General features: G+C 43.8%; 1 protein-coding gene across 1 annotated transcript in view; it reads left to right on the top strand.

The window, feature by feature from the left end:
- Positions 1 to 27,165, top strand: part of IQCH (IQ motif containing H) — a 119,814-nt gene that overhangs the window by 49,298 nt on the left and 43,351 nt on the right. The window contains exons 10-14 of the mRNA XM_044279371.1: positions 4,322 to 4,388; positions 8,244 to 8,327; positions 10,450 to 10,625; positions 14,912 to 15,184; positions 24,310 to 24,501. Of these exons, the coding sequence (XP_044135306.1) occupies positions 4,322 to 4,388; positions 8,244 to 8,327; positions 10,450 to 10,625; positions 14,912 to 15,184; positions 24,310 to 24,501 (792 nt within the window). The remainder of the gene's footprint in view (positions 1 to 4,321; positions 4,389 to 8,243; positions 8,328 to 10,449; positions 10,626 to 14,911; positions 15,185 to 24,309; positions 24,502 to 27,165) is intronic.

The following is a 27,165-nucleotide window of genomic DNA, read 5'->3' as shown; positions in this document are numbered from 1 at the left end:
ACATCCGTGTTTTAGCTCGGTCCGTGGTTGTATCACGGGAGCATGCTCTATTTTGTCTGTGTTGCCCATTATAGTCTATGGGTCCCTGAAAAACACAGGCACAACACGGAAGCCTTTCCTGTTTCATCCATGTTTCACGACCATTAGGAGGAGATGCTATGAAAATCCATTTTCATCTGTGCAGTGTCCGTGAAACACGGGTGACACAGGGACCAAACACGGATCCTTCACGGATGAATCTCTAACCATCTTATCATGGATTTCAGCACAGACATATGAATGAGGCGTTACAGCTGCTGGTCTGTGTAGAAAATTGCTCATGTGAATTAACCCTTTGACTTGTTCAGTCCAGTTGCTGTCTGTTGGGCTTCACCCGGATGGAGAAATAGTCCGTCTCAGGGCTCATGCACACGACTGTAGCCTGTTTTGCGGTCCACAAATTGCAGATCCGCAAAGCCTAGATACCGCCCGGGAGCCTGCAGGTATTCTTTATTCACTCTCTCACAAATGTCCTATCATTGTCCGCAAAACAGACGAGAATAGGACATGGTCTATTTTTTTGTGGGGCTACGGAGCGGACACACTGTGTGCTTTCCGCATCTTTTGCAGTTCAATTGAAGTGAATGGGTCCTCATTCTATCCGAAACAAATGCGGATCAGATGCGGACAAGAACCACGGTCGTGTGCACGAGCCCTGAATAAGCCCTAATAGAGATATGGTGCTGGATTTGCCATTTGCTGGCTATGTAACCAATGGGAGTCGCTTTAAATATTGCAATTTCCGCTGGTTCGGATGTTTGCACAGAAGAATCCCTCAGTCGCTCTGTACGTCTAAGTGCAGCATGTGCTTAATTATCCACTCCCACGTTATCTAGGCAATTAATAAATACCCAAATATGAAAATAAATTAATGTGACAAAACGAGCATAAATTGGCGCACCATTCCTCAGCGGAAGTGTGCCCTAAAGCAACATAATCATAAATTGACATTTAATGTACATTTCAGCCCTTCTCTTTGGCTTTACTCCAGGTTTTAATTGTGGCCAATTTTTTTATTTTTCTATTTTATTCCAGAGCTTCCTGCAGAATTTTATTCCTGATCTCTTTTTCTTGTTCGGGCTCTACACGTCTTTGTTTTAGGGCATGTTCTCTTGTCAAGCGGTAGAGGCGGCAGAAAAAAATGGAACCATATTCATAGATCCAGCGGGATCTATGACCGTCCCAGGAAAGATGTTCACCAGGGGTGCACCTAGACTTTCTGTTGCCTGAGGCGAAAACTGAAACAGCGCCCCTGCCGATGATGCCAATTTCTTAATCTAACCCCTTTGCCACAATAAAAGCGCTCATTGCCCATGGCCCTTCTGCTGCACCCCTCTTGCCCCTTCCTGGTGCTGCCTGAGATGATCTCCTCACCTGGCCTCATTGGTGGTGCACCCCTGATGTTTACCAATCTGTGGAGGCAAATCTGAAACACCGGTATGGCCTAACAGATCACAAAAATGTCTCCCTTTAAGGGTACATTCACATGACTATGCATTTTACGGTCTGCAAAACGCTGATCCGCAAAATACAGATGATATTCGTGTTGCATCTGTTTTTGTTATTTTGAAGACCCATTGACTTGGTCCGCCATGAACAGGATATGTTCTGTCTTTTGCGGAACGGACATACAGACGGAAAGTACACAGATCATTCAATCTTGGCCGTGACATTTGTTGCACGACCAGGGATTGCGGTGTAGCGCTGCAGCCATTGAACGGAGTGGGTTCACAGTGTGACTTGCAAGTTCCTGCAACCTTGACCCCAGAATCGCCCCCAAAAAATTCAAACACTGCTGAATTTTTTGTGATCCTGGGGTTGCGGCAACTTGCGAATCGCACTGTGACCCCATTCAGTTTAGTGGCTACAGTGCTACACAGAGATCTTTGATTGTGCAAAGAGGTTCACGGCCAAGAGCTCATTTGCATCCCTTTTTTCCCCAAAATTCCAGAGGAGCATGTATGGCCTATAAGTCTCCTCACGCCGACTAAGGCGCTCTCTCCTCAAGAAGAGATAGTACCCACCAAATTATGTTCATTATTCAACCCCTTATCACATGTTCTAATATCATACATTCTGAACCCCCTCCGCAAACCAAAACGGTGAGCTAGTGACATATTGTGGCTCTCACTCTTGGACCTTGGTCCGTCCATGCATTATATGGTTGGCCTTTCATTTGAGGGACCAGCAGGTAATGTATACTTAGCAGCCGCTTCCCTCGGTGGTCACGTCTCATCACCAGTGGTTTCCAAAGCTGGATCCAAGCCGGTTTGGTGACTTGTCCTGTTGATACAACCTCTGTCATTGTTCTCTTTAAGGGCTCGTTCACATGTTCTGGATTTATTGGGGTTGTCAGGGAATAATATTTTTTTTTTTTTGAAAAAATGTATCAGCATCATTAAAGCCTTAAATACTTTTAATTAACACCAAGTCTCTAATGTCTAGGGGTGTAACAAGTCCATGACATGGGAGCATGCCCTAAAGGAAGAATTTACAGGGCAGACTGGCCATAGACCCTACAGGGAAATTTCCAGGTGGACCAATGCCCAGGGCTGCCCAAGCCCTCCTCCAAGTACCGAACAATATGATGCTCTCAGCATCAGGTACTTACGCATCTGGTCGGTGGTGGAAAGTGCCCTCCAGCATTCAACTGTATTGCTGTCCTTAGGATGGAGATACAGTTGAATACTGCAGTGGGGATGGCAATATTTTATGCCAAACTGTGGTATTTGTTTCTGTTGGGGTGGTATTATGTGCTGCCTAGAGTATTGCTGGCCTCGCCTACTTATGTTGGCCCTGCCTTCTGTCAATTTGGACCCGCCTATGACAGGGGGCCACTTTTATTTTATTTATATTTTCAGGGCCACATTAAGTTCCCAGTCCCTCCCTGGAGGATTATCAAATGTAGAACATAAAAAACCTTCAATATACATAAAAAATGCAATCAGAAGCCAGTAGATGCTGCCTCTCAACAACACATCCTGCACTGGCTTTGACCCTTTTCAGCCTTGTCATAGGATCACTGACTGTATCCAAATCACCATCCACATCAATGTGCACAGACATACCTACCTGCAAAGATGGACTGAGGTTCCTCGGGACCACCAGAAGAAATTATTCTTGGGGCCCAACCCCATATCAATAATAAAGTCTAATAGGTTTGGATTCATACATATAGACCCTAGTGGCCAGGGATTGGCTCTGAAGGCAGCTCCAAATGTAATATTTTCTGCTGGACCTTTGGGGCCCACTGTAGCATGGACCTACTGGAGGATCCTCTGGCACCCTGGTGGGCCAGTCCGACGCTGCCTACCTGCACCTGCTCCAGTCCCGCCAGTAAGGGCTCATGCACACGAACGTGTGTGGCCTGTATTGCGGCCCGCAATCCGTAAGATACGGAGCGGCGAGGACCAGAGGCACGGAGTGGAAGCCCACTGAAGCACTACGGAGCGCTTCTGTGGGATTTCGGTCCGTGCCTCTGTGCCCCCAAAAAATAGAACATTTTCAATTTTTTTGCAGTGCAGACTGAATCTCGCGGATCACAGACCCATTCAAGTGAATGGGTCCGCATCCGCAAACATCGGTCACACAGCCGGTGCCAGTGTATTGCGAGCCGCTAATTGCTGTCCGCAACACGGGCATGGGGGCGCACAGGTTCATGCGCATTAGCCCTTAGGATGTGAACCTTTCCATAGTGGGGAGGATAGGTTTATACGGTTGTGACCGCGGGTGGGCGGTGTGATTTGTAGGGTCACCATCAACCAGATGTTGAAAGCTAATGGCGCAGAGACAGTCTAACATCTCGGAGAGGAACAGCCTGTGTACGTTGCGGTATCAAACCTCTCCTCACTTACTGGGGGGGGGGGGATTAAACACCTCTGTGCTGTCATTGCTCTGTCAAGAAGTATTTAACACGGCCTTTTAATTAGTGCGCACCATTTAATTTATATTTGCTTTACCTCCCACCTACCCCCCCCCCACACCCCCCACCCCACACTTTCCGTGTTAATTCATATTCTTTTAATTAAAGCGAATACGGCCTTAATCTCCCCTCGCCAGCCGCATCATGCAGCCTCCTAATTAAATTAATTGGGGAGGGGGAGGGGGGGTGGGTGTGCGGAGATGTTTTTAAAGCATATAATTAAATCAATTAATATAATTTAAGCTTGGATTAACCGTACGGCAGGATGAAGGGAAGGAAGCTTAAGACCCCCCTCGCCCTCTCCGATAAGTGTGTTCCAGACTGCCTCTCTCACTCATTGCTCTTCCCTTGATTTTTTAGCATCTGGCATCCAACTGGAATCACATCAGGACGTGCAGGAGGAGCATTATCCATATCCCATCATTAGGTAAAGAGCTCTTAGCCTCCAGATCTATCAACCACCTCTATTACCCAGCACATTACGCTTCCCTGATTGAGTTCAGCGCGGGGACCTTCTCTTATTCAGATGGGTCTCTGCAGGAAAATGTTCTCGACATGATGAGAGTGATATTACCAGGCCCGCACTAGAAGCGGCGTTTAATTCGGGGAGTTAAACAAATAAACTCATTATGGGATGTGGGGGATAAAGGAGGGAGATGAGCAGCCGAGGGGCCATTTCCTATAATTTGCTTTTCATCTGTGTGAAATGAGTTAAGAAACTTCTGCGTGTATGTGCGTAATGAACAGAGCCGTGTGACTACATGTGCATTGTCCGCCCTTCCGTGTGGATAGTGCGTGTACGCCGATTGCGCGCCCCGCTTATCGGCTTGTATAACGCCCGTGTGTCACCGCGGGGCTTGTGTTTGTGTTACCGCCTAGGTGGCTGCTTTTCCGACTATTCCAAACGTTCGCCTAAATGTAGCCCCTGGGGTCAGGTACCCCCTTCGCCCGCTCCCCCCCCCCCCCCCCAAATCCTCGCGCTGGCGCTTTGGGATATTGCTTGTGCACTCTTTTTAATCAAATGTGCAGTCAAAATGATAAGCTACATTGTCGGAAATTATTTAGTTCTAATTACCAGCAGATGGGCTGCTTTATCTGCACCTAGGGCGCGCGAGCAAGAGGAAATGCTGTGTGAACAAGAATAATTAAGAAGTTGAATAGTGTTTTTTGCGCTTAAATAATCTGCAGTTTCATGTTAATTAGCACTAATGTAATTATTTAATTACATTTATGAATTGGAGGAACTTAAAAGAGGTTTCCGGCGCAAAGTGCAGGCAAATAGGTGTGCAGGGGCCCCCGGGGAGACCTCCCCCCCCCCACCGCTCGGTGAGTAGATGTATAGGAATGCCGGCTGATCTCTGCTTGGTATCTGGGTTACTAGTGTAGGTATTAGCACGTGGTACAAGTGACTTAGCAAAGTAAAATACATCTTAAAGAGGAGCAGTCCCCTCTCCTGACATGTCTGTTTTTAGTAACTACTAGCATTCCCCATGTATTAACAGTTCTACAGCATCTATTCGTATCTGTTGTGGCAGTCCTCTTTTAGTCCTACTATAAGTTATGAGTTACTAGCAGTTTGAAATTAAGGTCCAGATGGGTGTTACCAGTTAGGGGTGTGCTCCTGCACAGTCTGGCACTGATTGGATAGTGTCAGAAGAGGTGGCTACTACAAGTTATGAATGAATTGGATAGTTTGCATTGTAGGTCTATATAGGTGTTACCAGTGATTGGATAGTTTGCAGTGAAGGTCTAGATGGGTGTTACCAGTGATTGGATAGTGTCAGAAGAGGTGGCTACTACAAGGTATGAATTAATTACTAGAGGTTTGCAGTGAAGGTCCAACTGGGTGATACCATTTGGAGGTGTGCCCCTGCACAGTCAGGCACTGGCAGCACTGATTGGATAGTGTCCCGAGAGGTGGCTAAGGTTCAGATGGGGCATACTAGTTGGGGGTGTGCCCCTGCATAGTCTGACACTGGCATCACTGATTGGATAGTGTCAGGAGAGGTGGCCAAGATTCAGATGGGGGATACCAGTTGGGGGTGTGCCCCTGCATAGTCTGGCACTGGCATTACTGATTGGTTAGTGTCAGGAGAGGTGGCTAATAGAAGTTATGAATGAATTACTATCAGTTTGCAGTGAAGGTCCAGATGGGTGTTACCACTGATTGGATAGCGTCAGAAGAGGTGGCTACTACAAGTGAATGAATTACTAGCAGTTTGCAGTAAAGGTCCAACTGGGTGATACCATTTGAAAGTGTGCTCCTACACAGTCTGACACTGGCAGCACTGATTGGGTAGTGTCCGGAGATGTGGCTAATAGAAGTTATGTATGAATTATCTGCAGTGTACAGTGCAGGTTCAGATGGGTGATACCAGTTGGAGGTGTGCCCCTGCACATCCTACAAAAAGATAGATCGGAGAAGCACTACGTTACCTAATTAGGTTAAAGTCCATCCATAGGAGGTAATCCTACAAACGTTAGATCCTCAAAAGGTATTTGTGGGTGCACGCAGTATAGGGGCCTTGGCTCAGTGGTCCCAGTATTAGTATCCAAAAGAGATCCGTAGCACTCCTTATAATTTCAAAGAATCAAATGTGTTTATTCACCAGGCAACATCATTGCAGTGCGACGTTTCGACTCAAATGAGTCTTCCCCTGCACATCCTGACACTGGCAGCACTGATTGGGTAGTGTCCGGAAAAGTAGCTAGTAGAAGTTATGTATGAATTATCTGCAGTGTACAGTGAAGGTTCAGATGGGTGATACCAGTTGGGGGTGTGCACCTGCATAGTCTGACACTGACAGCACTGATTGTATAGTGTCCGGAAAGGTGGCTAATAGAAGTTATGAATGAATTACTAGCAGTTTGTAGTGAAGGTCCAGATGGGTGTTACCAGTTGAGGGTGTGCCCCTGCATAGTCTGACACTGGCAGCACTGGTTGGATAGTGGCCGGAGAGGTGGCTAATAGAAGTTATGAATGAATTACTAGCAGTTTGTAGTGAAGGTCCAGATGGGTGTTACCAGTTAAGGGTGTGCATAGTCTGACACTGGCAGCACTGATTGGATAGTGGCCATTGATGGTTTGATTGTAATGAAACCTTGTGATGAATACAGTAAATCGTTTTGGTTCATTTGGCTCTGAGAATCTATCTGATATGCTTAATGAACTGTATTTGCTAAACGGGTTCATCAGAATTAGAAAGAAAAAAAAAGCACCTGTTTCCAGAACCAGCGCCACTCTTCTCCATAGGTTGTGACTGGTATTGCAAGTGAATGAAACTCATCCGGACACAACCGAAGGCCAGGGAGTGTTACTGGGAAAAAGCTAAACCAATTTGTAGTCATTGCTGATTAGACTGGAATATTTTTCCATGGTAATCTCCTTGTTATGGTAGTCCTATCTCTGTGTGCACACGGTGTCCTAGAACTAGGACATGACTAATGTTAGAGTACACAAGTGCCATCGCTGGTATACTCAGTCCCCTTCTCTATCATAGCCGTACATTGCTGGGCTCTGCTCCATAAAATGACATCATGACCTCTTAAACATGGCACATATTATTTTTCCCCAAAAATGTAAAATACTTTTAGCGCTATGCACTATTGGTGCTCAGGACTGGGATTACACAGTGTGTAGACTGTTACTAAGGGGGGTTAGAAAAGCCATTATCATAGACACCACCGGGGAATACGGAGTTAATAGAGATGGGGTCTCTAGGCCAGATTGGATAGCGGTTATAAAGAGTGTCTCCTGCTGTGGAGGACCTGGCTTGTCCTGCATTAAACAGGCAGCCTACTGCTTAAAATGGACTCGGAGTAATGCTCCATTTCCCCTGTGGGGGCGCTGCAGGGAAATTAGGAACATTTATGGTCCGGTTTAAAAAAAACAACTCTCTATGGGCTCATGCACACGACCGTATGTATTTTGCGGTCCGCAAAAACGGATACGCAAAAAATACGGATGACATCTGTGTGCATTCCGTATTTTGCGGAACTGAACAGCTGGCCCTTCATAGAGCAGTACTATCCTTGTCCGTAATGCGGACAATAATAGGACATGTTCTTTTTTTTGCAGAACGGACATACGGAAATGGAATGCACACGGAGTAACTTCCGTTTTTTTTGCGGACCCATTGTACTGAATGGTTCCGCATATGGTCCGCAAAAAAAAAACGAAACGGACATGGAAAGAAAATATGTTCGTGTGCATGAGCCCCTAACAAGTAGGTACTGTCCAAAGCGGAGGACCCCTTTACTGATTAATTCTTGTCGATTTCAGGCTATACGGAGAAACAGAGAACACGAACCCACGACCTGCATATCCAGCAGAACCTGCAGATAGGGCGACTATGCGACATAACAGGTGATTGAATCTCCGCGGTCAGGTCGGTGCGGAAGGATATCCAGGCTGTTATTTATTTGACTTGAAAATGAGAAATGGTGTGTGAAATAGTTTGCTGTGGGCAATGGAGCAATAGGAGTAATTACAGGGCGCAGTTACATAAAGCAAGGAGTGGATGGAGATATGGATGGAGTATAGAGCAGGAGCGAGAAGAGGAGCTACGGACAGTCATGCATCTGGTAATATTACAAGGGGTTGAAATTAATTGCTATATGAAATGTCAGCTACGAATAATAATTAATAGATAGATAGATAGATAATGACAGAAGTAGGGTACTACACACTAGTGATTTTGTTTTACGATATTGACTTCTGTCACAGGAGCTCAATACCGGAAAAAAAACGGATCAGTTTTATCCTAAGGGTCCATTCAAACGTCCGCGGTGTATTGTGGATCCGCAATACATCGGCCAGCACCCCCCATAAAACTGCCTATTCTTGTCCGCATTGCGGACAAGAATAGGACATGTTCTATATTTTTAGCGGGGCCACTCTCCGGAAATGCGGATGCAGAGAGCACATAGTGTGCTCTCCGCATCCATTCCTGCCCCATTTCTGATGCATTGCAAGAACCGATCCGTCTCTCCGTTTGTCATACGGTCAAACGGATCCGTTTCAAATTTTTTTCCCACATTTTCACCGATCTGCGCATGCGCAGATCGGTAAAAATGTGGGAAAAAAATTTGAAACTGATCCGTTTGACCATATGACAAATTAGTGCCGGATCCAGCATTAAAAATACCGCAATGCCGGATCCAGCATAAAAAATACGATCCAGCATTGTGGTATTTTTAATGCTGGATCCGGCACTAATACATTTTAATGTAAATTAATGCCAGATCCAGCATTCCGGCAACTGATCCGGAATTTTGGACGGAGATAATACCACAGCATGCTGCAGTATTTCCTCCGCCCAAAATGCCCAGGATCCTGATGCCTCCCCCATTCAGAATGCATGGGGATAAAACTGATCAGTCCTTTTCCAGTATTGAGCCCCTAGGACGGAACTCCATGCCGGAAAAGAATAACGCTAGTGTGAAAGTACCGCAATGCATTCTGAATAGAGAGCATTCTGTTCAGTATGGATCAGGATGCATCAGTTCAGTCCCTCTTTTTTTTTTCGTTTTTTGGATGGAGAAAATACCGCAGCATGCTGCAGTTTTTTCTCTGGCCAAAAATACTGAACACTTGCCGGAATGCTGGATCCGGCATTAATTTACATTAAAGTGTATTAGTGCCAGATTAAGTGTTCCGGCAAAACGGATCTGGCTTTCCGGTCTGCGCATGCGTAGACCTTTAAAAATGCAAAATAAATTAATATTGGATCCGTTTTTCCGGATGACACCGGAGAGACGAATCCGGTATTTCAATGCATTTGTCAGACGGATCCGGATCCATCTGACAAATCTCATCCGTTTGTGTCCGGATTGCCGGATGCGGCAGGCAGTTCCGGCGACGGAACTGCCTGCCGGAATCCTCTGCCGCAAGTGTGAAAGTAGTCTTAGATAGATTAAGAGATAGATAGATAGATAGATAGATAGATAGATAGATAAATATGAAGATAGATATGGGATAGACAGATATTAGATAGAGACAGAAAGATAAATATCAGATAGAGACAGATATTAGATAAATAGATACATGTTAGATAGAATTAGTGTTCCGTTTTCATACTCCACGCCGTGATAAAATATTGCCCCTTTCATTACTGCAGATGCGAACTGACCACAAAACCAGCACCTTCCCATTCATGATATTGTGCTGGAGGGATGTGACGGAGACCCAGTCCTTCTAGATGACGTCCCCCATTTCTCTGTTACCCCCAGTAAAGGAGCAGAATATAATTACAGCAATATTTCACATCTTATTCCCCTGCACTGTAATATATGCATCTCATTACGTTCCATTGACCCGGATCCCCTTTCCAGAACTACCTAATGCATTTTCCATTCATACAAAGGAGGCCGGTGTAAGAAGTGAGCTGTGCCTCCACCCCACCAGCACCATGATGGATGCACAGGGTGCACAAACTGTACTGGAATCCTGGTGTCTCCTGCGCTTATGGTCAACTTTTCTCTTCTAGACCCCAACGTGGACGTCATCTATATTTCCCCTGTGAAAGTGGATGAGGAGACAGAGCCATATTACCGCAAGCTTCTTGGTCTGCGGGCAGCAGTATTATCTGGGAACCCCCAGGATGCCAGCGAGCTGCATGACAGATTTACCATTCTCACCCCTGAGGCTGTGGACACATTCCCTGTAAGTCCTTATGGCGAATAACATCATACATAAATGTCGGGATTGTCTCTTTATATTAATATCCAGATACCCCACTACACTGGTTATATGCGTATACAGGAATATCTGCCAACACCGAGACCCCCTCCCCCCGCTACATGAAGTCTGCCCCTCGCAGAACCCCGTTTTGTCTCTTTATATCTCCAATTGATTTTCTCTCCGTGTTACTGCCTCAATATAAGCCAGGAGGGCGGCATGGGATGAGTTAGCGTTACACAAAAGGCTGGCAGCCTCTTCTCCGAGCGACAGAAGGATAATTCTGCGTGGATCAAATAAATACAGATGTGTAGTAATTAGTTCTATTCCCACAGAGGCCATTTCTGCAGCACTAAAGATGTGAGCGATTATAGCATCACCTCAACAGCTTTTATCAATTTAAGGAGCTCAACTACAGCAGAGGTCACCACTCAGCCACGGATCAATCATGGAGTTTTTTGATGGCTAAGCAGAGTAATGAACTAGAGATAGAGCCATTCAAACTGCCAACGACAGGTCTCCGTGGCTCAGCCAAACCTCTTGGAGACGACCCACCCAAAATTGCACTGAAAGTGGTCTTCTATAAGGGGGTGGTCCTCTGGTAGAAGATGGTCAGTAGGCATAATATATGGTGGAACTGAAAATCTAGACTGGAGAAAGAGGTGGTGTTTTAGAGAGGTTTCGCTGTATATAGTTTTTTTATGTCTTTACTAGGTTTTCCGATAAAGAGGGCTTAACTATAATGAAAGAAATGCTGCCAACGCTATAATGGGAAAGAACACCTATAAATAAGGCACCAACTGTAAAAATACTCATTTTATTGAATGTATCTTGTTATAATATAATAGAAATAGTAAAAAAGAAAAGAAGTATCCACGCGAGAAGTCTGCAGTGGGCATAGGAAATAATTACATAATAATAATAAATGCAAAAAAAAGCATGAGGGCATACAAAAGAGGCAATATTAAAAAGGTCGCCAAGTGGAAAGGGTTGTATATTATAATGAAGGCAGATAGTAATACACAAACCGCTGCAGCTACAGTACAGAAAAGACTAAGAAAGCATGCACAAAATCATGGCAAACAACGAAAAATACCCCCCAACGCATTTCGCCGTTGGCTTCTTCAGGGGCACTATTTTTTATTCTATTTTAATAAAATGTATTCTCTAAAAATCTTATTTTTATAGTAAATTTTGGTTGGTGCATTATTTATAGGTCTTCTTTATCGCACTGGCAAAAGCAAAAATATATAGATAAAAAGTTTAAATAAATAAAAAATCTTCCTTTTCCATCATTTAAAAAAATCCTACTCAAGAAGTCTTTTCAGGAATGAATTATGTGCATTTTATTATGGCATGAAATATCATTTGAGTTATTACTATTAACAAAATTATATATATAAACAAATAAATATTATTATAATTATTACTTTTTACCTAATATATTTTAGTAAAGATTAGTTTTATTTAGTATATCTGTAGAAATATGAAGTTTATTTGTAGAAATAGAGCTACATTCTCTGTACCCTACACTAGTGATATTCATAGGAGTGTCTGATATGAGAAGAGAGCATCATAGCCCTGTATGAAGACATGAAATTGGTTGTGGCTGGCGCCCACTAGTGGTGAGAGACTTTGCAGCAGCTTGTGGCTGATACCGTGTTGAAATCAGATGCTGAATGATCTATTATTATAATATTTTATAATGTGGGATGTGGTACATTATTACATAAGGTTGTTCCATTCATACCTTTTATCTTCAGCTTGGCCAATATAGTAAATGGAATTTTATAAAATCCAGTTTTTTTCAGGGAGGTGTATGTTTTTTACTTGTGTTGTTTTTCCTATACTTCAATAAGGATAAATGATCATGAAACCAACGCATGTAAATCTCCACAAGCATTACTAATATAGTATTACTATACTGATATCATTATGGGAATCGCACTCCCAGATTTCCTAGTCTTATTATTGGAGATGAGCGAAGTTATGGAAAATTCTATTTGGCTGCTTTGCCAAATATCCCAAAGAAATTTGCTTCTTGACGAATGACTTTGTCACGAAGCGCATTTCTTTGCGTGTAGCAGGCACAGTGACGGGGAACGGCGATCGCACCGCCCACCATAGTTGAACCCCTCAGATGCCGTGTTTATCGCTGATCGCGGCATCTGAGGCTACCATTTAGGTCTTTCAGGGGTTAATCAGGGTAAAATAAATAAATAAATACCATATCCATTTGCACGCGAAGAGGTCGTTGCAGCCATCTCGATTAAAGACACCACTCGAAATCTCGCTCGGTGATGTTATGACATCATCATGCTGGCCGGCGTGGTGACGTCATATGACATTTCGCGCTGTATCTTCAATCAAGATGGCCACAACGGCCTTTTCGGATTTTTTTTTTATACCGCAATTTCAGGGAAAATTGATTTGTTACAGCGAAGCACGAGGAAATTCGGCTTCGCGCCAAATCAAATTTTTCCTAAAATCTGGATCAAAGTCAATTCATTTGACTTTGATTCGGTCAACACTAGTTATTATCTGTGCTCCACATAGATAAAGGTGACGAACATTTAAAGTAAGAAAATAAAGTTTAAACATATAGTGGGTCATTTATCAAACTGGTTTTACAAAGGACCTGTCCAAAATGAAAGATGGAATCTGATTGGTTGCTGTGGACAACTAAGCCAGTTCTACTTTACACCAGTTTGATAAATGACCCCCATAATATTGGGATACACTGCCAACTTTCAACTCCCACCGATCACACATCAATGGCCTATGGATAGACCGTCATTCTAGATAAACAGTTAAAGGGGTTCTCCGGGAATTAAGAAAATGAAAATACCTAAATATTACTTTATTATAAATATATTGCCAAATATCTTTCATTTGTTATAATGGCTTGTTTTGTCTGGGGAACGATCATTAGGAGAAACGTATTTTCATTTTCTTGATTCCTGGAGAACCCCTTTAAAATGCATCTGTCAGCAGATTTGTACCTATGACACTGGCTGACCTGTTACATGTGCACTTGGCAGCTGAAGGCATCTGTGTTGGTCCCATGGTGATATGTGCCCTCATTGCTGAGAAAATTATGTTTAAATATATGCAAATGAGCCTCTAAGAGCAACGGGGGCGTTACCATTACACCTAGAGGCTCTGCTCTCTGTGCAACTGCTGCTGCCTCCGCACTTTGATAACAGGACCAGACATTATGATCTTTTCACTTACTAGTACTGTCAATCAAAGTGCAGAGGGTGCTGAACTTGCAGAGAGAGCAGATCCTATCGGAGTAATGGCTACACCCCCATTGCTGCTAGAGGCTTAAAACATTATTTTTCTCAGCAATGCTGGCACATATGAACATGAGACCAACACAGATGTCTTCAGCTGCCAGCACACATGTAACAGGTCAGCCAGTGTCATAGGTACAAATCTGCTGACAAATGCCCTTTAAAGTCAGATTTTTTTTATTTTTTTTATGTAACAGTTGTCTTTTATAGCTATTGTTTTCTTTGTTTCCATATTGCATTTGTTTATATTACCCACGTACAAGTAAATAGCCATAATGATCAGATAGATCTGATCATTATCTGACCTACATAAATATTTCCCTTAATCTGATAACTGTGACCTTTAAAAAGGAGGGTACCTGAGTTTAAAAAAAATTGCATAATTGCTGTGCTACTTTCTGTAATCATAACTGTGAAGGCACAGTTATGTTTGGGCTTCCCTAAAGTCTCTCTCAGCCATATTATTCCCTGTTTCAGCTGCATAGCTAGATGCATTTCTCTCACAAACAGTGCGTGTTTCCCTTCTGTGGAAGTCTTCTGTACCGCTGTGACATCCTTTCCCTTACTTCCCACTATGTTTGTTTTTAGTTCCAGAGCTCACAGAACAGATAAGGAGCGGGAGATCACACTTACAGACACGCAGGAGGCTCCTGTGGTGTTCAGAAGCTGTGTAGAAGCAGTTCTTTTATCAGGCTCAGGAGCTCAGCTAGCTCTGAAACGCCCTCTCAGCCGTCTTCTATGTTTTTGTTCCCAGGAACGGATCTTACCTGACAATTAAGTGGAAGTGAGAGCCCTAGTGGCCATGACTTTACAGCTTTTTTTTAAGGTGGATGCAGGCAGATTTTTAAAATGAAGTGATTTCGAAATTTAGTTACACCATCTAATTACACCATTCTCTAGTAAATTAAATTGTGTGAAAGGACAGTGACTCTTTAAGGAAAAAGAGGGATAATGAACCAATCTTTTTCACCACAGAACCATCACATGTGCCTTTCCACTCTACTCAAGTACAGTCCAAAGACCTTGCACCGTATTCGGAACTTGACGCAAGGGCGGGAGACCTACATCGTTGGAAGAGTCCCCCATACTGATGATTTGGCCGTGGCAGAAATGCTTGGTGTCCCTATCCTAGGCACTGAGCCCAAAGTGGCACACCTCTATAGCACCAAGTCTGGAAGTAAGCGCATCTTTGCAAGTGCCAACATCCCCACCCCGCCAGGAGAATATGACATCTATAACCAAGAACAGGTTAGATACTTTGTCGATTGAACGGCTCAACCAATTATCATTCGCTGGAAATGACCCTAATATTCCTGGAAATGTTTTATATTCTTATCTGTGGTTCTAAAGCTGGCCATAAACATAGGCTGAGGAGAAAGATCAGGCTGTTCGAGTTCAGCATGCTTGATCGTTTTGTTCTCTGGGGACAAAAGCCGCCACCAGAGGCTGCAACGTACTCCCTATTTAGAACATATGCATTCTCATTATGTGTGTTGACCCAGAGGAAGGCAAAAATAAACCCCTATGAGATACTTGTCAGTTGTCACCATGTGACAGGATAAATATTCTTTCATGGTTCAAATCCTTTGAAACTTACTTCAAATGTTAAAGTGTACCTGTAGTTTTAACAAACTTTTGAAACATTTTGATTGGTGGTGGTCCGAGTGCTGAGGCTTAAGCAAGAAGAAGGAAGCGCTCCCTTAGAGTGCTGCCTCTCCTCACTGCAGGAGGCAACCTCGAGATGGGCTCTGTGGACTTTCTATGGAGCCTGCCTTCAGCAGTGCGGACAGACAGCCATCTGTGTGAGCCCTTCTATGTCCTCTCTCTAGTGATCAGTGGAGGTCTCAGCACTCAGTCCCCCATCAATCAAAACATATTATATTAAAGAAGCACTCCCATCATTTCTTTTTAAATCGAAAGCTATCTCTACAAGTATGTCAAAACAGTTCTTACTGTTGCTTCATGCTTTCTGGATTTCCTGTACGGGTCTGCCATCTTTATCTGACTTTTCTCTACTATATTCATTAAACATGGCTTCTGCTTTATCAAAATACCTTCCCCCATGTTGCTGCAATATTACCTACAAGTCTGAGGATACTGCTGTCCTAAGGGGGAGAGTGTACAGAAGGGTGGGCATTTCCTCCATAAGGTTGTTTCCACTCGCTGATCCTCCTCTTGGCAGTCTGACAGGACCTTATAATGTCACTTGGTCATGTGACCCCTGTTTCAGACTTGAAAACACCACATCAAAACACTGAAATAGCATTTTCTGGTTGTTTCTTTTTTGGGCTAAATGTAACTCATGTGACTTGACCGCGTGATGTCAAAAGGTCCTTTCAGCTTAGTGATTCTAAACATTCTATGATGGTGTGGAGGAGGCGGAAGCGGGGGCTGTAGAGGGAGGAATGAAGGGCCACTGATGGGCGGAGATACAGCAGATGACAATCTTCCTTCAGACTCTGCTTGTAGTTTCCTTTTGCACAGGAAGGGCTTCCTGAGGAACACAAGTATAAAGCCAGAATGGTTAGTCTTTAGTCTTTAGTCTTTAAAAATGAAGATTTGAATTTTAGATAATCTAAGGGTCACATTTATGAAAGGGCTTCTGTCAGCCCACTAAACCGTTTTTTTTTTTTTTTTTTGGTTAATAATAATCCCTACACTGCGAGCTCCCTATACATAAGCTAAATATTCATTTTTGTTCAGTAGATTTTGTTAAAAAGCTATTTTTATTATATGTAAATTACCTGTCTACCAGCAAGTAGGGCGGCTACTTGCTGGTAGCAGCCGCATCCTCCTCTCATCATGACGCCCCCTCCGCTGTGTGAGTGACAGGGCCAGGGAACGGGATCGTTCTCTGCTGGCCCTGTTTGAATTTAAAATATCACGCCTGCGCCGTACCTGTCTATAATCGGCGCAGGCGCACTGAGAGGCGGCCGCTCTCTCGGCCGCTCCATCCTCAATGCGCCTGCGCCGGGTGTAGATGTGACGTCATTGGCGCAGGCGCATTGAGGATGGAGCGGCCGACAGAGCAGCCGCCTCTCAGTGCGCCTGCGCCGATTAAAGACAGGTACGGCGCAGGCGCGATATTTTGAATTCAAACAGGGCCAGCAGAGAACGATCCCGTTCCCTGGCCCTGTCACTCACACAGCGGAGGGGGCGTCATTAGGTTCTGAGGATGCGGCTACTACCAGCAAGTAGCCGCCCTACTTGCTGGTAGCAAGGTAATTTACATATTATAAAAATTGCTTTTTAACAAAATCTACTGAACAAAAATGAATATTTAGCTTATGTATAGGGAGCTCGCAGTGTAGGGATTAATATTAACCAAAAAAAAACAACGGTTTAGTGGGCTGACAGAAGCCCTTTAAGACCGGCATTTTAGTCCTATAGCTGGTGGGGATTGAGAAAAAACCAGCACCGCCGTATTTTAAACTGGTCACTTTATTTGTAGAAAAAAAATAAACATTTCACCTTCTTAACGCGTTTCGGGCACGCAGGCCTTTGTCAAAAGAATGGTATGATAATGAACACACAAAAGTTAAAAAACACGTTTAGAAAATGGATCCATCTATCAGGAGAAAAGTTTCATTAACAGATGGGGGGCAACCTAATGTTGAATCGGCCTCAGGGTAACAACCACCTGTGAATGGAATACACTTCAGTGAGTCTGCAAAACAAGCAATAGAGCACTGTTCAGACACGCTGGAGATGCTTTTGCAATACAATCGGAAAAAAAAACGCTAAAAACAAAAGCAATAGATTCATATACATAAAATCCCTGATGTTAATAGTAATATATAATGTCCCGTCTCCTGTTTAAACCTGTTGGAATCTGGTTTCATCGCACCCAATATGGTATGGTAGATTTATAGATGACCTCCTCGTTATTTGGGAAGGTCGTCAGAAGGACATCATTGCTTTCGGAACATTTATCAACAGCAATGACTGTAATTTAAGTTTCACACAATGGGTCTACATTTTCTGGATCTGTTGCTCACTGCATGCAATCAGGACTTACATTAAACCTCCTGCGGGCAATTCTTTATTGCCTGCGACATCATGTCATCCATTACACATCATTAAAAATATTCCAAGGGGCGAGTTTATAAGGTCTAGAAGTAACTGTTAAGATGATGCGACTTTTCAAAGTGAATGTCAGAGAATTTCTAGCCGTTTTTTGGCTTGGAAATATCCCACCTGGTCTTTGGAACGAGGCATAAAATATGTCTCTGATACCAGGAGGAAAGGTGTACTAGCTCCATTTGCCAGGAGTATGCATGAGAACCAGTCCAAAAAGAAGGGCATTGCTTTTTCCACAGTGTACAGCCAGGACTACAAACAGGTTACCCATATCATAAATAAATGTATTCCTATTTTGTACCAAGATAAGGTTTTTTCATATATTTTGCAAGGGGGAGTTAAATGTGCTGCAAAAAGAGCTCGTACGGCCGGCTCTATACTATCCCCCAGCTGGTTTCTCTCTCTGAAAAACCATCATGTACTTGGCTGGAAACAAAAGGCTTTTATAGGTGCGGGCATTAGATCTGTCGCTGTTGCAACTTCGTTATGACAACAAAAACCGTTACATCATACAAAAGCAATATTACCTTTAAAATGTCGTCCTATATTAATTGCAACACTAAGTGGGTTGTGTATCTCATCGGCTGCACTTCTTGTAAATTGCGGTACCTGGGATGCACTACTAATACTTTAAAAACAAGGATCATTTATCCCATGCGAATAAATCACACTCGCATTTGGTGCGGATCCGTCAAGGATCTGCACAGACGGATCAGTTCAGACAATACAAACGTCTGCATCCGTTCAGAACGGATCAGTTTGTACTATCTTCAACTTAGCCAAGATGGATCCGTCTTGAACACCACTGAAAGTCAATGGAGGACAGATCCGTTTTCTATTGTGACAGATTGTGTCAGAGAAAACATTTGGCTCAGTTTTGTCAGACGGACACCAAAACGCTGCAAGCCTCCAAAGCGGAAGGCAAACTGATGCATTCTGAGCGGATCCTTATCCATTCAGAATGCATTAGGGCAAAACTGATCCGTTTTGGAGTGCTGGTGAGAGCCTTGAACGGATCTCACAAACTGAAAGCCAAAACGCCAGTGTGAAAGTAGACTGATGAGAATGCACTGAACGCCTCTGCAGTTTCCAGACACTTCCGTGATGTCCACAGGGGTGATTTATCTTTCTTCACCTTCTGTAGAATTGAAAGGGTATTTAAACCATACAGAGGGGGATCATAAGAAAAACTACTAGCAAGGGAAACTTTCTGGATTTTTATGCTTGAAACCAGATTCCCAACAGGTATAAATAGGAGACAGGACATTATATATTACTATTAACATCAGGGATTTTATGTATATCAATCTATTGCTTTTGTTTTTAGTGTGTTTTTTCCGATTGTATTGCAAAAGCATCTCAAGCGTGTCTGAACAGTGCTCTATTGCTTGTTTTAAAGACTCACTGACGCTGGGTTCAGACCTGAACGTTCTGAAAGGAGCGCTCTGTATGCGCGATTGTACCGGCGTTTGCAATCGCGCATACAGAGACAAGCGAACGCCCATTGTCGCGCGTTCCCGAAAGTCTATGTACGGGAACGTGCGGCAAGACGCCCCAAAGAAGCTCATGTACTTCTTGGGGCGTCGGGCGTTTTACAGCGCGATCGTACGTGCTGTAAAACGCCCAGGTGAGAACCATTCCCATAGGGAATCATCGGTTTCTCCTTGTTGAGCGTTTTACAGCGCTTAGGAACGCGCTGTAAAACGCTCAGGTGTGAACCCAGCCTGAAGTGTGTTCCATTTACAGGTGGTTGTTACCCTGAGGCTGATTCAACATTAGGTTACATTTCTACTGATAGGTGGATCCATTTTCTAAACGTGTATTTTAACTTTGTATGTTCATTATCACGTCAAGAAGGTGATGTTTTTTACTGCTTGAGTGTTTATTTATTTCTTTTTTTCCCCTACAAATAAAGTGACCAGTTAGGAATACGGCGGTGCAGTTTTTTTTTTTTTTTTTCTCAATCGTCGATTCAGGAGTCTCTGCTCACCGTGACACGCCGTCAGCTTTTCATACATCGTGGTTCCCTGGTAGAGCCGGTAAGGGGGTATATCCCCGAATTGTGTTTTGTATAGCTGGTGGTGGTTCCACTGGAGTTATGAAGAGGCGCAGGCCTCTCCATAACTTTGGCGCATCCAGCGCCAGTTCTAAATGTAAGACAGCTTCCTAGCTGTCTTACATTTAGACCATTTTCTACGTCTAAAACGGGCGTAGAAAATGATGAATGAGCCAGGGCTCCCTCCCCTTCCCTGCCCACAATTTTAGACCTGGCGTGAGCGAGGAGGAGTAAAGGAGGTTTAATACCCATTTGAAATGCAAGTCTGAAAAAAACCATGGGAGTGGTTATTTAACTCTTATTTTGGATGTCATCTTTAAAAATCAATTTCTGGCAGAAAAATCTACAACAAATCCACAGCAAAATCTGCATAAGGCCTCCTGTACACGAACGGGCCGCAATGCACGAACACAGTCTGTGGGGCAGCCTCAGCGGATCGCAGACCCATTCACTTTAATGGGTCTGCGATCCGGCTGTTCCGCAAAAAGATAGGACATGTTCTATCTTTTTGCGGAACGGAAGTACGGGACGAAACCCCACGGAAGCACTCCGTAGTGCTCCCGTAGGGTTCCGCTCTGTGCTTCCATCCCACACCATTCCGCATCTCCGGATTTGCGGACCCATTGAAGTGAATGGATCCGCATCCGTGATGCGGAATGCCCATGGACGCGGCCCGTAATACAGCAACGGGGCCCACACGTTCGTGTGCAGGAGGCCTAAATTAGGTCTTTTTCACATGTCCATGATGGCATCTGTGAAAAGCTGGTCAGTGGTTCATCTGTGAAAATGTCTGTGTAGATTATGTGTTTGGTCCGTGTGTCCGTTTTTTGCCCTCTGCGCATCATCTGTATTCTACAGGCACTGCTGGGCTGAAAATAAATTTCCAGTGCATATCCTAGCAATGATCCCTGAAAACCACAGATCAAACATGATGCCATCTGTGTTGTGTCCATGGCTTTCATGGACCCATAGACAATAATGTGCATGAGAGATCCATAATTACAGAAGAAAATAGGGCGTGCTTCCATTGTTTCATTGCGGACCCAATGGATACGTGACTGGTCCGTGGTTCACTGATGTGTGGCAGAGGACTTATATGTGGATTTGTTGTGGATTTTACTGCAGACCTTTAAAATCCCATTCACTGTGCTGGTAATGTAAAATGCTGCATATTTCCGTGTCCGCTCTGCTCATATGTCTGTTTTAGTAAAGACGTATTCCCCATGAAATGACAATTCGGGAGCATGTTTTCAGATAACTCTGTTGTGTTGTTATTCCTGCTAGAAATGTATTATTTAACTGGGTGTTAGCATTCCCATTGTCCAAATGTCTACACCCTCCGACTGAATACACCCAGCTGTCAATTTATTCATATATTTATAGAAGGAATAACAGGGGTATTTTATATATATATAATTATTATTATTATTTCCATTTGTTAGGGTACTTTCACACTAGCGTTATTCTTTTCTGGCATTGAGTTCCGTCCTAAGGGCTCAATACCAGAAACTGATCAGTTTCATCCTAATGCATTCTGAATGGAGAGCAATCCGTTCAGTATGCATCAGGATGTCTTCAGTTCAGTCACTGTGCGGTTGCATGCATTTGTGAGACAAATCGGCATCCGGATCCCTCTACAAATGGTATCCGTTTGCATACAGATTTGCGGATCCGGCAGGCAGTTCCGGCGACAGAACTGCCTGCCGGAATCCAGCAACGCAAGTGTGAAAGTAGCCTTAGTTGTTTTAATCATTAGTTTAGTTTAGACATTTTTTTATCTAAAAGGGATCCACATACCGGTTTAGAAACCTTAGAAATCCATCTTGCATTACTTATCTGGTACTGATCGAAATGCAGCCTTTATTTCAGCATGATAGTTACCTGGGGAAAAAATCTTGAACTTTAGCATCGAGCACTTGGATAACCATGAACTAATCTGAATAATGCCTCCTACAGAGGTAGCAGAACTGAGTGCGTCCGATGGTAATGAGCTAAGGCTCTGTTCACATCTCGTTACTGGTCTCTGTTTGATGTATACCTTCTTTGCTGACCTGTGACAGCTACCATACAGTGACATCCATCACCCATTGACTCCGATGTTCTGCACAGTACTGTTTTCTTTACTGGATATGGTTGTATAGAACAGCGTAGTCTACTACACTATTCAATACCCTTTTTTTTTGCAATATATCTTTGTATACTTGCCCACCAGAGGCAAAAAGAAGACTGTTTTGGATACTCTGTATGCTGAGGTCTTATCCAGCATACACCCTAACTGGTGTGAACATAGACTTAGGCCTCTTTCACATGGGTGTTGCGAATTAGGACCGGATGCGTTCAGGGAAAATGGTGCGATTTTAACACTAAAACAAGTCAGTTTTCACTGCGATTGCGTTCCATGTTTGCGTTTTTTCCGCGCAGATGCAAAACATTGTAATGCGTTTTACACACGCATGAAAAAAATCGGCATGTTTGGTACCCAGACCCGAACCCGGACTTCTTTACAGAAGTTCAGGTTTGGGTTAGTTGTAGTGTAGATTGTATTATTTCCCCTTATAACATGGTTATAAGGGAAAATAACAGCATTCTGAATACAGAATGCATAGTACAATAGGGCTGGAGGGGTTAAAAAAATATATAATAATTTAACTCACCTTAATCCACTTGTTCATGCAGCCGGCATCTCTTCTGTCTTCTTCTTTGAGGAATAGGACCTTTGATGACGTCACTGCGCTCATCACATGGTCCGTCACATGATCCATCTCCATGGTGATGGTCCTATTCCTCAAAGAAGAAGACAGAAGAGATGTCGGCTGCGCAAACAAGTGGATTAAGGTGAGTTAAATTATTTTTTTAACCCCTCCAGCCCTATTGTACTATGCATTCTGTATTTAGAATGCTATTATTTTCCCTTATAACCATGTTATAAGGCAAAATAATAATGATCGGGTCCCCATCCCGATCGTCTCCTAGCAACTGTGCGTGAAAATCGCACCGCATCTGCACTTGCTTGCGGATGCTTGCTTTTTTTCACGCAACCCCATTCATTTCTATGGGGCCTGCATTGCTTGAAAAACGCAGAATATAGAGCATGCTGTGATTTTCACACAACGCACAAGTGATGCATGAAAATCACCTCTTGTGTGCACAGCCCCATATAAATTAATGGGTCCGGATTCAGTGTGGGTGCAATGCGTTCACCTCACACATCGCACCCGCGCGGAAATCTCGCCCATGTGAAAGGGGCTTTAATTTGTCACTTGGCACACAGTTTGGACCAGAAAAGTGCCTTTAAAAAGTCGCCAGCTTTGTATTTGTGACTTTATAAATGCAACTTTTTTTTTTCCAAAAGCTGCAAGCTCCTTTTTTTTCTTTTCGCCGCCCTCGCCACTGTTCCAAAAGGGCATGGGAAAGGGGTGTGCACCTCATCATAAATTATGCACAACCTCTGGCGGAGCATGGGGATATGAAGACAAGCGCAGAAAGCCTCAGTCTTGATAAAACTCCCCCATAGTATTATGATGCGTTACCTCTAGTATTACCTAGGACTACAGGTAAACCTAATGCATTATGTAACTACTAAGGCTACTTTCACACTTGCGGCAGCGTGATCCGGCAGGCAGTTCCGTCGTCGTAACTGCCCGCCGGATCCGCCGATTTTGATGTGACTGAAAGCATTTGTGAGACGGATGCGGATCCGTCTCACAAATGCATTGCAAGAACGGATCCGTCTCTCCGCTTGTCATGCGGACAGACGGATCCGTCTTGTATTTTTTTTTAACATTTTTACCGGTCTGCGCATACGCAGGCCGGAAGGACAGATCCGGCATTCCGGTATTTTGAATGCAGGATCCGGCACTAATATATTCCAATGGGGGGAAATGCCGGATCCGGCATTCAGGCAAGTCTTCAGTTTTTTTAGCCGGAGATAAAACTGTAGCATGCTGCGGTTTTATCTTTTGCCTGATCAGTCAAAACGACTGAACTGAAGACATCCTGAACGGATTGCTTATTCAGAATGCATGGGGATATGCCTGATCAGTTCTTTTCCGGTATAGAGCCCCTGTGACGGAACTTTATGCCGGAAAAGAAAAACGCAAGTGTGAAAGTACCCTAACAAATTCCACCTAAGCCTATTTATGTTGTGCACATTTTTTCTTCTTAATTTTCCACCTCTTTGTATTGTCTTTGCTGTTTTACGTCATTCAGCATGTCCGTCTTTTTACCAAATCCACAGTTCTTCAGTTCTCTGAGCCAACTTATAGTCGATAATCTGCTGGTGACCCGCTGGTTATTCAAAGTGGACCATGAATTTTGCAGCAACGGTACCGCTTTTTGTGACATCGCTGCCCACCTTCCATGTTATGCCTGGGCAGTGAAAGAGCGTCAGCAGTACAAGGGTGAAACCTGGAAGCAGAAGTGGGTACAGGTGAGTCCATATTCCAGGTAATGTTACCCAAGTTCATCACAGATGGGGTTAACAGACCCCTGTTGTCAGTAACAGCAGCTTCAAAGCCTCAGGATCCTGCACACCGGCAATGCTTTAATGTCCTGTTATTCCCCGACCTGTTCTCTTCCTTAATGAGGACAATGTAAGAGTGTCGTCGGCAGCGGCACAGCCGGTGAACGCTGGCAGGTTATTAAAACATTACAGCATCTTGATGAAAGACTTTCCTGCAGGCTGAAAACGACAGAACAAGACTCCATTCCACTGCGATGATTAGAAATGAGTGTATGTCTCTGAGCGCTAAATTATGTTAATAGTTACAAATTGAGGTATTTGCATAACAGTTTATGATACATAATGACAAGTTCCCCTTTCTCTGTGTGTGTCACATCACTGAGACCTGTGCCTGCCATAGAGGGATGAAGCAGATTGAGAAGCTGGTATTATCATCTCAGTCTGGCTGTGGCATCCTGAATGCTACATGGTCACTACTGACCACGGCCTCTGAAATAGTCACATTTCATTTTTGATATCTAGTCCCCTTCCTAGTAATCTTCACAAATACATTTTTACATTTACATCTTACTTTTTCTTTGTTTGTACAATGAGAATAATGGACTCTATAGAGTCCACAAGACCTATGTAGATTACAAAAATGGACTCTGTGGACTCCACAAGACCTCTAAAGATGAAGAAAATGGACTCTGTGGACTCCACAAGACCTCTAAAGAGGAGGAAAATGGACTCTGTGGACTCCACAAGACCTCTAAAGAGGAGGAAAATGGACTCTGTGGACTCCACAAGACCTCTTAAGAGAAGGAAATTGGATTCTGGAATCCACAATACCTCTAAAGATGGAGAAAATGGACTCTGTGGACTCCACAAGACCTCTAAAGATGAAGAAAATGGACTCTGTGGACTCCACAAGACCTCTAAAGAGGAGGAAAATGGACTCTGTGGACTCCAAGACCTCTAAAGAGGAGGACATTGGATTCTGGAATCCACAATACCTCTAAAGATGGAGAAAATGGACTCTGTGGACTCCACAAGACCTCTAAAGATGAAGAAAATGGACTCTGTGGACTCCACAAGACCTCTAAAGAGGAGGAAAATGGACTCTGTGGACTCCAAGACCTCTAAAGAGGAGGACATTGGATTCTGGAATCCACAATACCTCTAAAGAGGAAGAAAATGGACTCTGTGAACTCCAAGACCTCTAAAGAGGAGGAAATTGGGCTCTGGAATCCACAAGACCGCTAAAGATGAGGAAAATGGACTCCGTGGACTCCACAAGACCTCTAAAGATGAAGAAAATGGACTCTGTGGACTCCACAAGACCTCTAAAGAGGAGGAAATTGGATTATGGAATCCATAAGACCTCTAAAGATGAAGAAAATGGACTCTGTGGACTCCACAAGACCTCTAAAGAGGAGGAAAATGGGCTCTGGACTCCACAAGACCTCTGAAGATGAGGAAAATGGACTCTGTGGATATCACAAGACCTCTTAAAAAGTCATTTTTAAGAGGTTGTTCAAGATCATTAAAAAGCTCAGAAAATCCTTGCAATAGCCTAAAATAAAAATCCTCCCATACTTATCTCTTTTTCCAACATTGTTCCCAGTTACACCGGTCTAGTCCTAGTGCCTCTACCTATTTACAAACTGCAGCGGGGAGGCACTGGCATACAGCACATGACTCGCTGCAGCCAATCACTGTCCTCTGCGGTCTGCCACTGAGGATAGTGAATGGCTGCAGCAGTCATGTGCCATATACCTGTATATCACTGTGCATGTAATCAACATGCCAGACCATTGAGGACTGTGATTGGCTGCAGCACGTCCCTACTGCACTTTGTAAACAAAGGGGCAGGGGGAACGGACCAACAAAGCAGACACCGTCACTGGAGAAGGGGATGAATATAACATCATTTTTTATTTTAGGCTGATGCAGAGCCTGTCTGAGATTTCTAATCTCAAACAACCTCTTTGAGTCCTGTAAGTTGTGAGGTGGGGTCTCCATGAATCATACTTGTCTTTATATGCACCAGTGGCATAGTTGCCAACTGTTTTCTGAATTTGCAGGGACGGTCCCTGATTTTCAAAGACAATCCCGGGAAATTCGGGCTGTCCCAGGGCAAAATTGGGTGAGGCCATCAGCGACCCCACCCATAAGTGGGCATTTGCAGGCGTTCTCAGGGGTGGGGTATGCGATGTCCCGATTTTACCAACCTAAACGTTGGCAAGTATGCATTGGAGGTGGACAGGGGTCAGTATGAGCTCTCTGACCAGGCTGTGACTGCATCCCCATAATATTATAATGTGTGTTCTGACACCTTTCTATTATAGCCAGCAGTAACTTTTTCAGCAATTTCTGCTACACTAGCTATTGTTTGGGATCAGACTAGCCTTCCTTCGGCATGCCCATCAAAGAGCTTTGGGCGTCCATGACCCTGTTGTCTGTTCACTTATTGTCCCTTCCTTTGACCACCCTTGGTACTGACCACTGCATGCTGGGAACATCTCACCTCAGCCCACAGATGTAACGATTAGGGTTTACTCACATGTTGTTTTCTACCCTAAAATCTGCAACATCACGTCTTCCCCCATGTTATCCTATGGGACTAAAAATAGTTTATCCCTGCATTGT

This window comes from Bufo gargarizans, chromosome 2, assembly GCF_014858855.1.
Source record: "Bufo gargarizans isolate SCDJY-AF-19 chromosome 2, ASM1485885v1, whole genome shotgun sequence".
In the NCBI taxonomy this organism is placed as follows: Eukaryota; Metazoa; Chordata; class Amphibia; order Anura; family Bufonidae; genus Bufo; species Bufo gargarizans.
This window is presented reverse-complemented; position numbering and strand designations above follow the sequence as displayed.